The following is a 13,913-nucleotide window of genomic DNA, read 5'->3' on the forward strand; positions in this document are numbered from 1 at the left end:
AAGTATTGTTTCAGAATATCCAATTTTTAAACATCATTCTCAGTCTCAAATCAATAAAATTTATACACTTAGATGAAACCTTAGAATTCATCGGATACATATTTTCTATTCTAGTTATGATTATGATAAATACTACTCACAATACAGACCTTAAAGATCTATCAATGGATATATAGGCAACGTTACCAACGAACACATTCTGATATATCGGGAAATTCTAGTTTTTTAGAAATCAAACCAAATATAGAGATCACAAAGCCACACTAACAATTCAATAATTCAATAATTTAACAGATAAATCAAACACGATCCTACCATCTAATACATAATATAATATAAGCTATCTATCATGTTTATATTATGCAACAGTGAGGGGTTCCTCTTTTAGAATACGATGGTCAAATGCTGATCACCAACCGTCTTTAGAATTTCTCCATATCTAACACTTTCAAAAAAAAAATATGTAAGACAAATTATTAAGAAGATCCTATTTACATAATGTTACTGTGATATACGCTGTAATTAAAAATTCTATAATAAATAATCAAGAAATGAACTTGTATCATCTTAAATTTATGAGATCAGAGATGTCTCGGGGCAACAAATAGTTTTCCGATAACTTAAGATTATTCCGAAAATTCTTGATATTACATTGTAAAAATATTTAATATATTTGGAAGATGTACACGAATTTGAAACATTGCAGTTCCGCATTTGACAAATTTCGATAACACAATATTTTCACCCTCGAATCCGAGTCGACGAAATACTTAAGAAACTAAATACGCTCGGTCTCACTATTGTCCGAATTCAATTAATTATAATTAATTAAGCACTCTAAACATTCTCTCTTGTATATTTTTCCACTAACGTTTTCAATATTAACACTAATACTAATCCAATGCATTTTTACATGCGATCAATGCGCACATGCACCGCGATTGACAGGCTCGCTCGCGATGACTCCTAAAAATGAGCCATCCGTCGAATGGTGTCTCCGCCGAGGAGAACAAGTAGTTGACGATATATTTTTATTATTGCTCTATACACACGAAACGATATCAGGTATTATCGGAGAGGGGCGACAGGGGAAGTTAGGAATGATCCACGGAAGGCACGGTTTGCAGCGTGAAGGCGTCATAGATCCTCATGAGGTCTTCCAGGTGGTACTCCTCGAGGCAGACGAATCCGGCAAGCGAGGGCGTGTGGCGGCGCGCGCAGGCCAGACAGTGCACCACGTGACGTTTCTCTTGCTCGCGGATGAGCAGGACGTTCCACACTTCCAGCTCGCACTGCCCGCAATAGTGTGACGCCTCATTCTTGGCACGGCCGTGGAAGCGTATCTCAACTCCGCGGGCTTTCACAAACTCTAAAGTGCATGCCGACTGTCGCAGGGTCTGAAGGAGGCAGGTTCTGAAATTTCATATTCGACATTTTAATGGTTGTCAAACTAAGGTAAGAAAGTATGTATATAGCAGTGGCGAGATATAAATAGTGCACACTAAACTCTGACAGTCAAACATATTTATTTTCTTTGTTGTGACATCTGATCATAAATGATATTTTATTCCATGTATTTATACTTTTGGTATGACACTTTTCTCTACCAATAACCACATTTTGACGATCTAAACCCGTGTGGTTCTCAAGCGTGTTATATTGAAAATAATTCTTCCTGACGAACTAACCCCTGGTGATGGGGTAGATCGTAATATGGGTCATTTTTACATTTTTTGTCAAAATAATGCCATTATGTTTCATGCAACAAATCTAAAATATATTCAGTGCTCTGCTAACTTTTCCGAAAATGAGTATCTGGAATTAAGTTGCCTTGGGCCATTTCATCTCACGGATAAAAAAAAGATTTCATTTTACGAAATGTTTGGGAGTGAAGAACCAAAATCTCATTAATTGCGGAAAGATGCATTCCAACTCTAAATATTATTAATTCCAGAAAAATGAAAAAGTAATTTAAATATGTTGCAGTTTTTTTAAACCTTGGCCATATCAAACTATTCGGTTAATGTGGCTTTTGATAATAAAGATGTTCATCACAATTTTGTCAATCCAAGGACATTGAAAAGGTTAAGGCTCATACATCTTCCCATGAGATGAAAGCCATTATTGTCGGATATCATCCATGCGGATGTATCTTGACTTTAATTTATCGTTTTATTTGCCTGAAAAAGACCAATGTGTAATATGCAGTGTTCCGTAAGTCGGACTGAGAAGAGAAATTTGGACCAAAGAAGATTAACGAACCCATCCAAATAAAGAATGAATATGAAGCTGCAAAGTGGCAGACAAAATAAATGCAGCTCAAGATTCAACATTCATGACAATATCGATGGATCTGCAAAGCATCCAGCAGATACCAAGCTCAGAAGTTTCAATTATGTATTAGGTACTTAAGAAAATTAAATATACAAAATTTTACCATTTACGAAAATAAGCAACCAAACAGGGCATTTTGTGTGCATCGACAGAAACTAATGGCAAAAGGGGAATCTGCGACATAGGCACTACTTTTATTTTATTTGAGTATATCAGTCATCAGCTGCCTTTTTCACGTGGAATACCTTTCCATATTGGATACATAGACACGTGAGGGGGGTAAAACAGGAATATCCAAATGTCAGCTAATTTATTACGGCTGGTTCAAATTACCAATGTAAAAATGATTGACCAAAAGTTTCTGGAGAGTAGGCATAATAATTATAATATTATAATTTTAGATTATGGAAGTGGATACAATGCGTAGTGCCATGAAAAGCAAAAAAAACATTCAGATGACATTTTTAGCGTCCACGGGTAGTTATATAATATAATATTTTCAAATTGGCTCCTTCACAAAAAAGACATAACAAAAATAAGGAACATTATGTGGTTAAGGAGTTACCATATGATGACTTCTTAGATTTAAAAAAAGCTATCTCTTGATGCAATAAAAAACAAAACAACTGGGAAACAGCGTAAGCTGGATAAAAATAAAGTTACTGAAATATGAGAAACCCTATCCATTGGAACTACAATATACATACAATTATAGTGACAAAAATTTTTTTTTGTTATTGACATCCACCATGTACTTAGGGGTAGACGTCAAGCTATCACTGAATGTTGTGAAATATCCAAAATGTATAATATGATTTCAATTTCACATACCACACGAGTTACGAAATTAGTACACTAGTATTTCTTCTCACAAGAATAGTGAAATTAACAGAGACAATGTGGGATCTGATGAGGATGAGAACGTTGATTAAAGAAGGATTAGTTAAGTAAATAGTATTTCTTATGTATAAAAAAAGTTAAGACATTCCAAACTTCCAAACTCGATTATCTTAAAACTGGTATTTTTGACTTCTACTTTCCGCAGTATACCCACGAAATGTTCAGTAAATGGGGTGGTAATTTTAATGGTAAACTTCGATATAAATTTACATGAAAATAGAGCTCACTTAATCAATTTAAACATGTGCTTGTCTGACGCTTTAATGTTCCTGGCCAAGTTCCATGACAGATGGACCATCGGGACGATAGATTTGAATGCTTGAAGTTTATTCCACTCATAGCGGTCCAAAGCCAAAGAATACTGTCTTCCTGTCAACGGTCCGACATTCCATGCGATGTTGTTACACCAACCAATAGCTTGCACCCAATGTACGCAACCTGAAAAAACCACATTTTAATGTAAAACCATATTTAAAAAATTACAAGATAAAAAGGACTTTTTATATACCAGGTTTTTAAATTCTGTTGAATCATATAAACTTGACAATTCTATGTGAATTTTTTGATGAATTATCCAATCAACTTCAGAAAATGATCAAATGCGTAATAAAGAGAGCAATTATAAGAAATTTTTAAACATTTATTAATTGAATAACATATATGAGATTTTTAAAACTTGCACTTGATATGAAGTAAAAAACAAACAAAAAACAAGAAAGCGAGTTAATTTTTTTTGCAAAAGTGCAAGCACTGAATTCGATCGAAGCGCCACCATGTGGATTTTTTCCGAACTAACTTTCCATACAAAACAGAATTAACTGAAAATGAATTCAATTCTGCTTAAAGATGGCTAAAAGTATTAAAAGAATGCATTGTCATCGTGTTCTGATATATTCTAAAAGTTTCAAATGTCTAGCTAGTCGGGAAGTTAGTTAAAAATCGATTGCAAGATTTGTAGTGGACAAACAAGAAAACGAGCTAATGAAAACGTGGTAAAATTAACGAATTATTATTCAGCAACAAGACATTTATGGTGACATTTGAAATCATTGTCAAAGTAAGCAAGTATGAGACATACCGGCATTCACCCAGACGAGGTCGCCGGGTCTCTGAGTGAATCTGTAGACAGGAATGTTGGCGGCCTGCATGTCGGCAAGAGCGGGCCACCACGATCCGTGCAGGTAGCTCAGGTTGTTTTGGTCGCATAAAGCTTGCACTCCTCCCCAATAAGCGTCGGGGACGCCGAACCACTCACATTCTCCCGGTCCTATGTTAATGTTTATGGAACAGAAGTTGTTGTTTTCTTGATGACCCGGTGTACGCGAACCAGGAACCTGAAAAATCAATAGATAACTCAATCATTATTGTGAAGCGGGAGGCGATTGAGTTAGTTTTCATAATTAGTGCCACTACGAGAGCTCAATCGTGATCTACAGCTGGATGAAGTCAAATTAGAGTAGTGAGATTTGTTTGGATATTTACCTTCATGTAAAGCTGCACCGTGTTCATCCCTAAAATAACATGACCCACGTGCGACAACATGTTGGCTGCGGATGCCACCCGTGTAAAGGCGGGAAGCTTCATCAGTTCTTGCAGCTGGGGCCGCCATTTCCTTTCATCCGAAAGATCCACGTTTGTCCCAAATCTATTAAACACAATGAATTGTATTGCAGCGGCACAAAAGTTCCCTCAAAGATAACATAACATAATAAATATGTACTCCTAATAAGTATATCTAAAGTTTTGGTTAATTTTACAATTTATGAGTTGACAAGACATTTTGGCCTTTAAATCTGACATCAGACCGGTTCAAAGATAATTCTATTTTTATTGATGGGTTTATAGGCTGAAAACTGCTGTCAACATCATGAATAATTTAAATGTATGTACTTTGTGAAAATATTTCACAACATAAATGCTAATTCAATCAATTAATTAAAAATGATGAAAATTGAATTGATTGTATTGCACATAATGTTTTTTAATGTATGTTTGGATCCAGAACATGGACCTAATAGGTTGACCGAGTGGGTAACAACCACTTCTCGTAATATAGTAATGTTGAAAGTATGTGTCGGGAAACATCTCCGGCAGGCGGCCGAGATCCACATCAGATTGTCGACCCGATAAAAATAATACAGTCAAACTCGGTTATTATGATCCACGGATATAGCGAGATCTCGGATGTAACAAGGAAACATTCGTTGACATTTTAGTTTATGATCTTCTCCATACATTTATTCACTTTTATAACGAGCTACTTATCGTCAAAAATTTTCTTAAAACTGTTAATGTGTCGATCGTTTAAAAACATTTCGACCCTAAGCAATAAAATCCGACCGACCGGAAAGGATGCCGCCGGGTTCGGATTACGTTTATGACACTAATTAAGTCTCTAAGTACCTACCTAATTGGTGTTGCTATCTAATCGCTGACAATATTAAAAAGTATCCTCGCATATGGTTGAAATTGCATGTAAAAAATCCGAGGTTTGTGAAGTAAGTAGGTACCTACCAGCGTTCATTATAATAAACAACTTTTTTGTAGTTTATGAATGCCATGCATGTTTCGGGAAAAATTCTAATTATGTATTTTTGTTTGAATTGCGACATTTTGTGTTATTTGACCGCTCATTTAAAAATACCTATTCTCTGATATAACGAGTAACGCTTATAACGAGCAAATTCAGTCGGTCCCATCTTCCTCGTAATAACCGAGTTCGACTGTAATTAAAATGTTACAGCCAGATCAATTGACATGTAAAACAGTGGGTAATGAGATTGTCAATGATTTTTCCGGTGGGTCACCTCGGGATCGCGGTGATTTATACCTCATTGTTATTCAAACTGAAAACATGACATGTAACAGAAATGTGTGAAATGTGTAGAAATTTACTAATTTGAAAATAGAAGATAAGATCAATTCTAAAAATATATTAATAGAATTAAACTACTTGAAAGATAATTGTACAATTTATCCAATATTTGTGCTTGTTCTTTTTCTCTCCATTACTCTGTCATTTAATACACTGAAAAGTCGACTATTGATTGTCCATTGGTCAGAAGCATATCATTGGCAAAACGGCACCGTGGCTGTACCAGCTGTATTAGTGATAGTTAAAATGAACACAATATATTTTACCTTAGCATTTTATTTCCGTTATATTTTGAGACACCTTTCTTTTTCTTTCCATTCGGCCCTGTCGAGTCTTTTGAATCTGAATCACTTAGATTACTTGTTATGCCTCCTGCGGCTTTCTCTCTTTCTTCCTGTTGATTGGAAAATAGCACTATTATGTAATAATATTTCCTCAGTACACAGTAGATTTTGTTTCCAAATAAATGTCATTTCAATATTCATTTTTTTACCGTGCCCAATCCTAAGATTATAATAATATAATCCCATATTATGGGCCTCCACAGGGTGGAGGTCGTGGTCGTACTAACAGCTTTTTGTTTATACGAGAAATGGATTTTAGCCACTTGCTCAACCTTTTAGGTCCATACACTGGGTCCAAACACACATTGAGAAACAACATGTAATGTTTTTCACTAGACCGGGGATTTGAACTCGGGACCTATGACATTTCTCGCTTGGCCAAATTTAACATTGTTATAAAACATATTATAGTCAAATGCTTCCATCAATTACTTACTGTCTTGTACGTACAGTTTAAACCGGTTTAGTTTTCATAAGGTGTACAATAACTATGAATATATTACGATTACCTATATGGTACGAATAAATTAAATATTAATATTTGAGGAATAATGTTCAACAGTTACGAATTGAAGCAGGAAAGAATAATCATAATCCATTCAATACCATATGTGGACAATTACCGCTCACCAATATAATAAAGTAAATTACCTTAAGACTATCCTGAAAGCTGCTGGCTTGGTACTGAGCATATTTGTGAACGGTGGTATGCGATCGATGCGAAATACAAGCCCACACACGCTTCTCGCCTTGTTGGTCCCAATTCTCATCGGCCGACTGGTGAACTTGCGTCCGAACTTCTACTGAGTGTTCGGGCCATGCTTCCACCAGCGTTTTCGTTGAAAATAAACCCAAATCTGAAATATTACTTACATTATGAGATTTTGGACACTAAATGATATTGTTTGACTTTATTTAACAATACTTGACGAATTGATTTGTATAAAAATAAAACAGATTAATATAATATGACAAGAGGGGTAATGTAATTTGGCGGAAGCCAACCTAGTTTGAGGGCGGCTGCTATTCCTCTGACAACAGCTATGGGATGTTTGAGGCAAAAATCTTGCAGCTGAGGGGAGAAAGCATCTTTTTTGGACTCCAAGTAAACAGACGGAGTTGGAGGCAACAGTTGTTGGATGGTTAGGCGAGCGGGCGGACATTGCGGCGGAGAAGGTGGGGGGCTTTTGTCTCCCTGCACGTTCCATGCTCCGCATGCCATCGATGGATTATCTCTGAAGAACAAAAAATCCTTTATTATTTAGCGGTATTGTTTGAGTTGATGTTAAAAGTTTGATGCAGAAGAAATTTAGCAGTTGTCAATTACATATTATATTATGCATGGCCCCCACATCTTGAAGCGGGCCCCCAGGCTACAATCTTCGGCGGGACCCCCTACCTATCGCTACAGTTGTGTAATACAAATAAGTGTAATTTAGGGTATTTTATAGCGATTTTTTGTATTTTTAATACACCTATTTGAATTGTGGAGTTGTCGAATATCGACAAACAATAATCGAAAATTGCATGGCACAAGTACATATTTTGAAATGTTAATATGATTGAAGTGAAATAGCACCACAGGCGACATTATTTACTGTTGGTGTGGCTGGTCGGTCCGTCACGCCGGGCCCCCCTTAAGCCCGGACCCCTAAGCTAGAGTCCTGTCAGCCCCCCCTTGTGGGGGCCATGATATTATGTATTATATATCACACTTTTTTAATGTTGATAATTAAATTGTAGACTGGTGAATTGTCATACAATAGTATTTTAAAAAATTGTTAAAAATTACAACCAAGCAAACACTGAATCTCTATCTCTTGACATAAAAAAAAACTAATAACTATTTGAAATTACATCAGATCGAGTATAACCCGAAGTTTAAATGTGATTTTAGCTGGTAATGCGAGATAGAGTTTATAATATTCTATTCTCAGATAGGTATTAATTATTACCATTTATTCAGAGTTGTCTTCTTGAAGATTACCGGTAGGCATAGGCAGAGTCGTAGGCATGGATCGGGGTCGGTGTCTAGTACAACTAATTTTAGTAATATACTTCTATACTCACTTGCAAGCTTGAACGACTTGTTTCGCATCCATGTCTATACTAAATTCGGGAAATTTTAAACTATCTTGCTTTAGGGGCTCTAATTTGACGATTGGTTCCTTTCCTTTTGGTAATAAATTTAAAGCGGCAGTCGAAATTGGCTTCACTTCGTTTTCTAATTTTATTTCAGACTTAGTTTCTATATGAGTACTGACTTCTGTAAGAAAACAAAAACAAAACATTAGCATCAATTACATTGCAAATAATGTATTATGTATTTTATACAGGTACATCTATATATTATTATATTTACAATATTTTATTAAAACAAAATATTTTCTTTTATTGTGTTAACTGTCAATTCATGGTAGAACTGCATTGTATTATTGATTAATTTAATAAAATGCAAATTTTTTTAGTACTTATTCCACTTTTATTATTTAATAAATCTGGACTTCATCCGCCTCAGAGGGACATTTTCAACTAATGTTGATTAATTCAATAAAACAAAATATGTATGTTTGTTCCTTCCAATTTTGAATTTTTATGACAGATTAAAGGGGGATGTACCATTTAAAAAAAAAAAAAAATTCGGTTAGGTACATGTTCAAACACGCGCGTTATCATGATCTTACTCCTTACTTCATTTATCGCTTGTCAATTTATGGCTACGGCCGTATGTTGTAGCTTAGCCACTGGGAAATGCCAATAGAAATGGTGTATTTCAAAAAAATACTACCTTATTCTTAGGTCATTAATTATTATAAAGCAAACATTATTAGTAGAATGTTTATCACATTTGAATGGTCATAGACATAGCTTATAATCAGTAGGGCCCGGATTTATATGCTAGTGCATGTTTTGTTAGGGTGTATGCACAGCTATGAGAGTTGCGCAGAAATCTGTTTTGAAAGACACAGAATCCAAAAATAAAATTTTATTGTGCATATAAATGCATATTTGAGACGTTAGAGCATATTTGAGACATTAGTGCACATTTCATAAATAAATGCATATTTTAGAGCTTTTGAATTTATAATTTTAGTTTTTTTTAAATTATTTTATCGAAATATAACTAAGTTAGGAAGGAAGATAGTTTAGATGGACTTGCATTTTAATCTCCAAGCTGTGGATTTATCAGTGAAAAAAGTGAAGTCAACTCGGGCACTATTATTTAAAGTTTGCCCAAGTGGACGTTGAGAGGTAGTTTTCTGCATATAAACAAAATACTGAGATATCTATCTATGCGGAAAAATTTAATGCCAGAGCATAATATTGAAAAAAATAATGTAATTTTTTTTCGGGCAAAAAACAGAAAATAGTATTTAGGAATAGTTAAGTGTGTCGTTTTTGTTTTTTAAGTTATGTTTGGTTTACATTGCATTTATTATTCAATTATTTGTAAACTTGTGAAAAAACTATTTTGAAAATTGTAATTGATTAACTTTATATTCTTTGTTTGTGTTTTTTGTTCTGATATCGTATTAGCCGGCTCGCACATCACAACTCGCCTTGTGTGCCTGACGGCCATAAATTAAAACCTTCGAGACTGCCGGCAAATGTTGCACGATCACAACCTCGCACATCTGCCTAGCGCTGCTAGCTCTAGCTCTACCAAACGCAGCGACAGTCTGGAGAGAAATGACCGATTCGCCCGATTCTGCAGCTGTGTGCATGCGCGGAGTCAATATTGGCCGGACATCGACATGCAGGCTTTGGCCATTGCAACTAGACGAATGTCGCAGGGTCGCAGAGTTGCAGTTGCATCGGCCAATCTGCGAAGCTCCATTTGATAACGTTTGTTTCTTGGTTTACGATGACGTCACATCGACGAATTCATCGTAAGACGCATGCGGCGAGTTCTGATGTGCGAGCCCTCTTATGTTGAAAAATTATTAACTAGTTATTCGATTTTTTGTCAGTAATATTGGGTAAAGTGGGTATTTACAATTTTTTCCCACAAAAAATGTCAATTTTTAACTGCATATTTCTTCGGTTTTAGTGCATATTTTATTGATTTTAAGTGCATACGTGCATGCATATAATCATGTTTTTTGTTGCATACAAATCCGGGCCCTAATAATCAGTATCTTTAAAATTATCTTTAAATGTGTAAATCTTGCCCATTTTTTGAATAATAAAATGCCTAATTCTTGTCAAATTTGGGATCACAGAGATTATCAATATAATTTTTTATTGTAAATATTTCACTATAATAATGTCAGCATAAATTTTACTAATGGTTTTTAAATGCTTTTAAAAATTAATAAATATACAAAATCTTAACACCACTTCACATGGACGTACTGAAATATGACTATATTCTAAAACATTAGAACGAGAGGTTTAAAAGAATATTATTTTATGTAATCAAAATACTTTATGCAGTCATCAATTGTTTAAAATAAATATAAAGGATAATAAGGCTTCAAAATTATGTAAATAGATTATCTACAACGTTTAAGGAATATCCAGGATCATGCTTTGAAAATAGCATAAAAGCTCCATTTTGATGTACGCTGAGCATGTGGGCCGTTAAGTAAGATAAATTTGCATATTTTGAATTGAATTTTATTTTTGTATTCTTTTGTTTGAATTTGCTGTCAGAATTATTATCATTTTGACATATTATTGTATGCCTAGATAGTTATTTTGATATTGAAAAATGTAATTATGACTGTTTTGTTAATTAACACATTGATCGCCAACTAGTTTTACATAAAATAGTTAAAAAATGATTATTTGTTTCTAAGGTATTATTTGATAGGTTATGAAAGAATATAATGTTTTTTTTCATTTTGATGATTTTTTTACGTAAATATTGGTTTTTATGATGTGCCGGCCAAACGTGTCCGTCGCGGTGCCAACAAGTTAATTTATTATAGTGCGCCGGGCCAGCCATTTCGCCGGTCACCTGTCCATATGTGTTGACGAGAGCATGGTGCCATTTCGAGGTCGAATTATATTTAGATTTAGATAGTATAATAAACAGAAAAGGCACAAGTACGGAATAAAAGTTTTCAAATTGGGTAGTATAATACCTGGATACACATAAACTGGAAATATACATATACATACATTATAATCATTTTTATAATTCTATTTTTTTATTATTTACATAATTTTTATAACTTACATATTTGTAAGTAATCTATTTAATTTTTATTTTTATATCAATAAAAACACATTTACCTTAAATTTTTATTATTATTATTAACTTTTTTTTTCATTATGTACATTCTTTACATTAGTGAGCCTATATTTTGTGACTGGGAAGACACACTGCGCGCGTGTCCGCCGGCGCTATAGAACAAGTCTAAGGTAGGTCTTCTTTGCCGGTCACCGGTGACCCCCATGGCCCCCTTAACGTAATCCAATGCCGGTCACCGGTGACCCCCATGGCGATCAACGTGTTAAGATAAATGTATATCGATCAACGAAATGATCTAGTGTGAAGCCGGGTACTCGGTGAGCAACATCTATCGGTTTCATAGACAGAGACATCATATTACAGTAGAACCTCGTTAATAAAAACACGGATAATTCGAAATTCGCCATAAATCAAAATTTTCGCGAAAAAAAAGTCCCTTGAACATTATTTTCATATAAAACGATACCTTTAATTCAAATTTCGTAATTCGAAATTATTTCAGAGTCCTGGCATATAAAAATATTCAATAAATCGTAATAAAGTACACTATTTCATGAGTCAGTCATTGAAAATTGTGACAGACTTTTTGTAAAACATCATAAATTACTTATTTTAAGAAGGTAATAAAAATAATCCTGACATTTTATGACTCATTAACATACAAGGCACATCTATGATCATAAAAGATATTGATGAAAATCAAAAAAAAAAAAAAAATTAATATTTTTTCCCCATACATTTCATAATTTGTAATTCGAATTTTTTTTCGATTTTCGGTCCCGTGGAATTGGTATTAACAAGGTTTTACTGTATTATGAAATGATGCACGCTGAGAAGTGTGACAAGACATCTAATCATTTTGTTTCTATAGTTTATAATGAACAGGGCAGGCCAAACTGCAATATTCCCAGGACGAATCTTGTTGCGTGCAATTGTTTCTTTCTAGCAATGATAATTAAAGAGTACGACGTTGTCGTTAAGTTCCTTCATCACTTTGATTTGCAGATAGTTATGAATGGAGAATCAAATTTTCACAAAATATCTGTTAAAATTAGTTTTTAAAAAATTACCTGCAGGGTTTATCTCCTGCTTTACTATTGGGCCATCAGGGTTGAAATGTTTTAAAAAATTTTCAGTCATAGATTCCGCCAATCCCGAGTCATTTGGAAGATCTGTTGTTGACTTAGTGTCCTGCAAAATAATTTCATCATACACAAATCAAGAAAAAAAAATCAAATTCTTTCATGTAGGAAAGTTTTATTGTTATCATTGAAATATTTTGATTATTGATGAGAGAATTATTCTCTCATGTGTAATTTCTATATTATAACATAGTATTATTAGTGACCTTGATCATCTGATAAAACTAAAATAAACTTAAAAAAACTCACAGATTGATTTTGTGTCTGACCAGCAGTTTGTTGCACTTTGTGCCGAGATTGTTGCGTAAGTCGATATTGTCCTATGAGTTGCTGCATGAGAGCCTGCGGATAAATAAAATTAATCTAGATTAATTCAGAAAAAGAACAAATTGGGAAGCGATTAATTATGGAAGTATACTTTGTACTTCTTACCTATCACTAGTTATCAGTTATGAAAACAACGGCCAAGTTGGTAAAACTAATTAATTATGAACTATTAGTGTTTCTCAACCGTTTTACACCTGCGGACCACTGAAATTAAGAGAAACGTTTTGCGGACCAGTAACGCAGAAATAAAAAATATTATTTATATGCCAAGAACATAAACACAGTACACAAACACTTGCAGGTGCACTGGTTTTGAATATTTTATTGGAATTTTTAGCATATGCATTTGGACACCAAAAATTCGCGGACCGCCAGAAAATTTGAGAGTTGAGAAACACTATTTAGACAGTTTAGCAAAAGAGAAAACAACATGGCATATTTTAAGATTCCCAACATGTATCTATAAATCATAAGGTCGAAAATTGTATCATCTTGATGAATAATAAAGATGTATAAGGGAAAATTACCTGCTGTGGCGGTTTGAGGTTGTGAACATTTTCCTGAAGATGCTGCAAGGTTTGCAGTTGCTGAGGGGTGAGTTGGGGGGTTGGAGCAGGAACAGGCGGGGGACTGGGTACATTGGGGGCTGGGGGGACCCCTCCCCCGCCCCCCCTCTCCGCGAGATCGCTTTGCAGGATAAGGAGGAGGTGCAGCAGCACTTGGCGCCTAAAAGCACAAATTAATATTGTTGTATAGGTATGATAGACAATAAAATAATAACACAAAGACAA

General features: G+C 34.6%; 1 protein-coding gene across 3 annotated transcripts in view; it reads right to left on the minus strand.

Annotated features, from left to right (window-relative positions):
- Positions 1-13,913, minus strand: part of Utx (Utx histone demethylase) — a 107,626-nt gene continuing 93,713 nt past the window's right edge. For all 3 annotated transcript variants that reach the window (XM_085946325.1, XM_085946324.1, XM_085946323.1), the window contains 11 exons: positions 13,650-13,848; positions 13,045-13,137; positions 12,724-12,844; positions 8,524-8,719; positions 7,459-7,688; positions 7,105-7,310; positions 6,376-6,503; positions 4,717-4,879; positions 4,313-4,568; positions 3,462-3,672; positions 1-1,413 (listed from right to left, as the gene is read on the minus strand). In XM_085946325.1, coding sequence (XP_085802451.1) covers positions 12,843-12,844; positions 13,045-13,137; positions 13,650-13,848 — 294 coding nt within the window. In that variant the 3' untranslated portion in view covers positions 1-1,413; positions 3,462-3,672; positions 4,313-4,568; ... (4 more) ...; positions 8,524-8,719; positions 12,724-12,842. The remainder of the gene's footprint in view (positions 1,414-3,461; positions 3,673-4,312; positions 4,569-4,716; positions 4,880-6,375; positions 6,504-7,104; positions 7,311-7,458; positions 7,689-8,523; positions 8,720-12,723; positions 12,845-13,044; positions 13,138-13,649; positions 13,849-13,913) is intronic.

The sequence above is a fragment of the Rhyacophila brunnea genome, unplaced genomic scaffold (assembly GCF_057557595.1).
Source record: "Rhyacophila brunnea isolate RB1 unplaced genomic scaffold, BYU_Rbru_1.0 scaffold_2, whole genome shotgun sequence".
Classification (NCBI taxonomy): domain Eukaryota; kingdom Metazoa; phylum Arthropoda; class Insecta; order Trichoptera; family Rhyacophilidae; genus Rhyacophila; species Rhyacophila brunnea.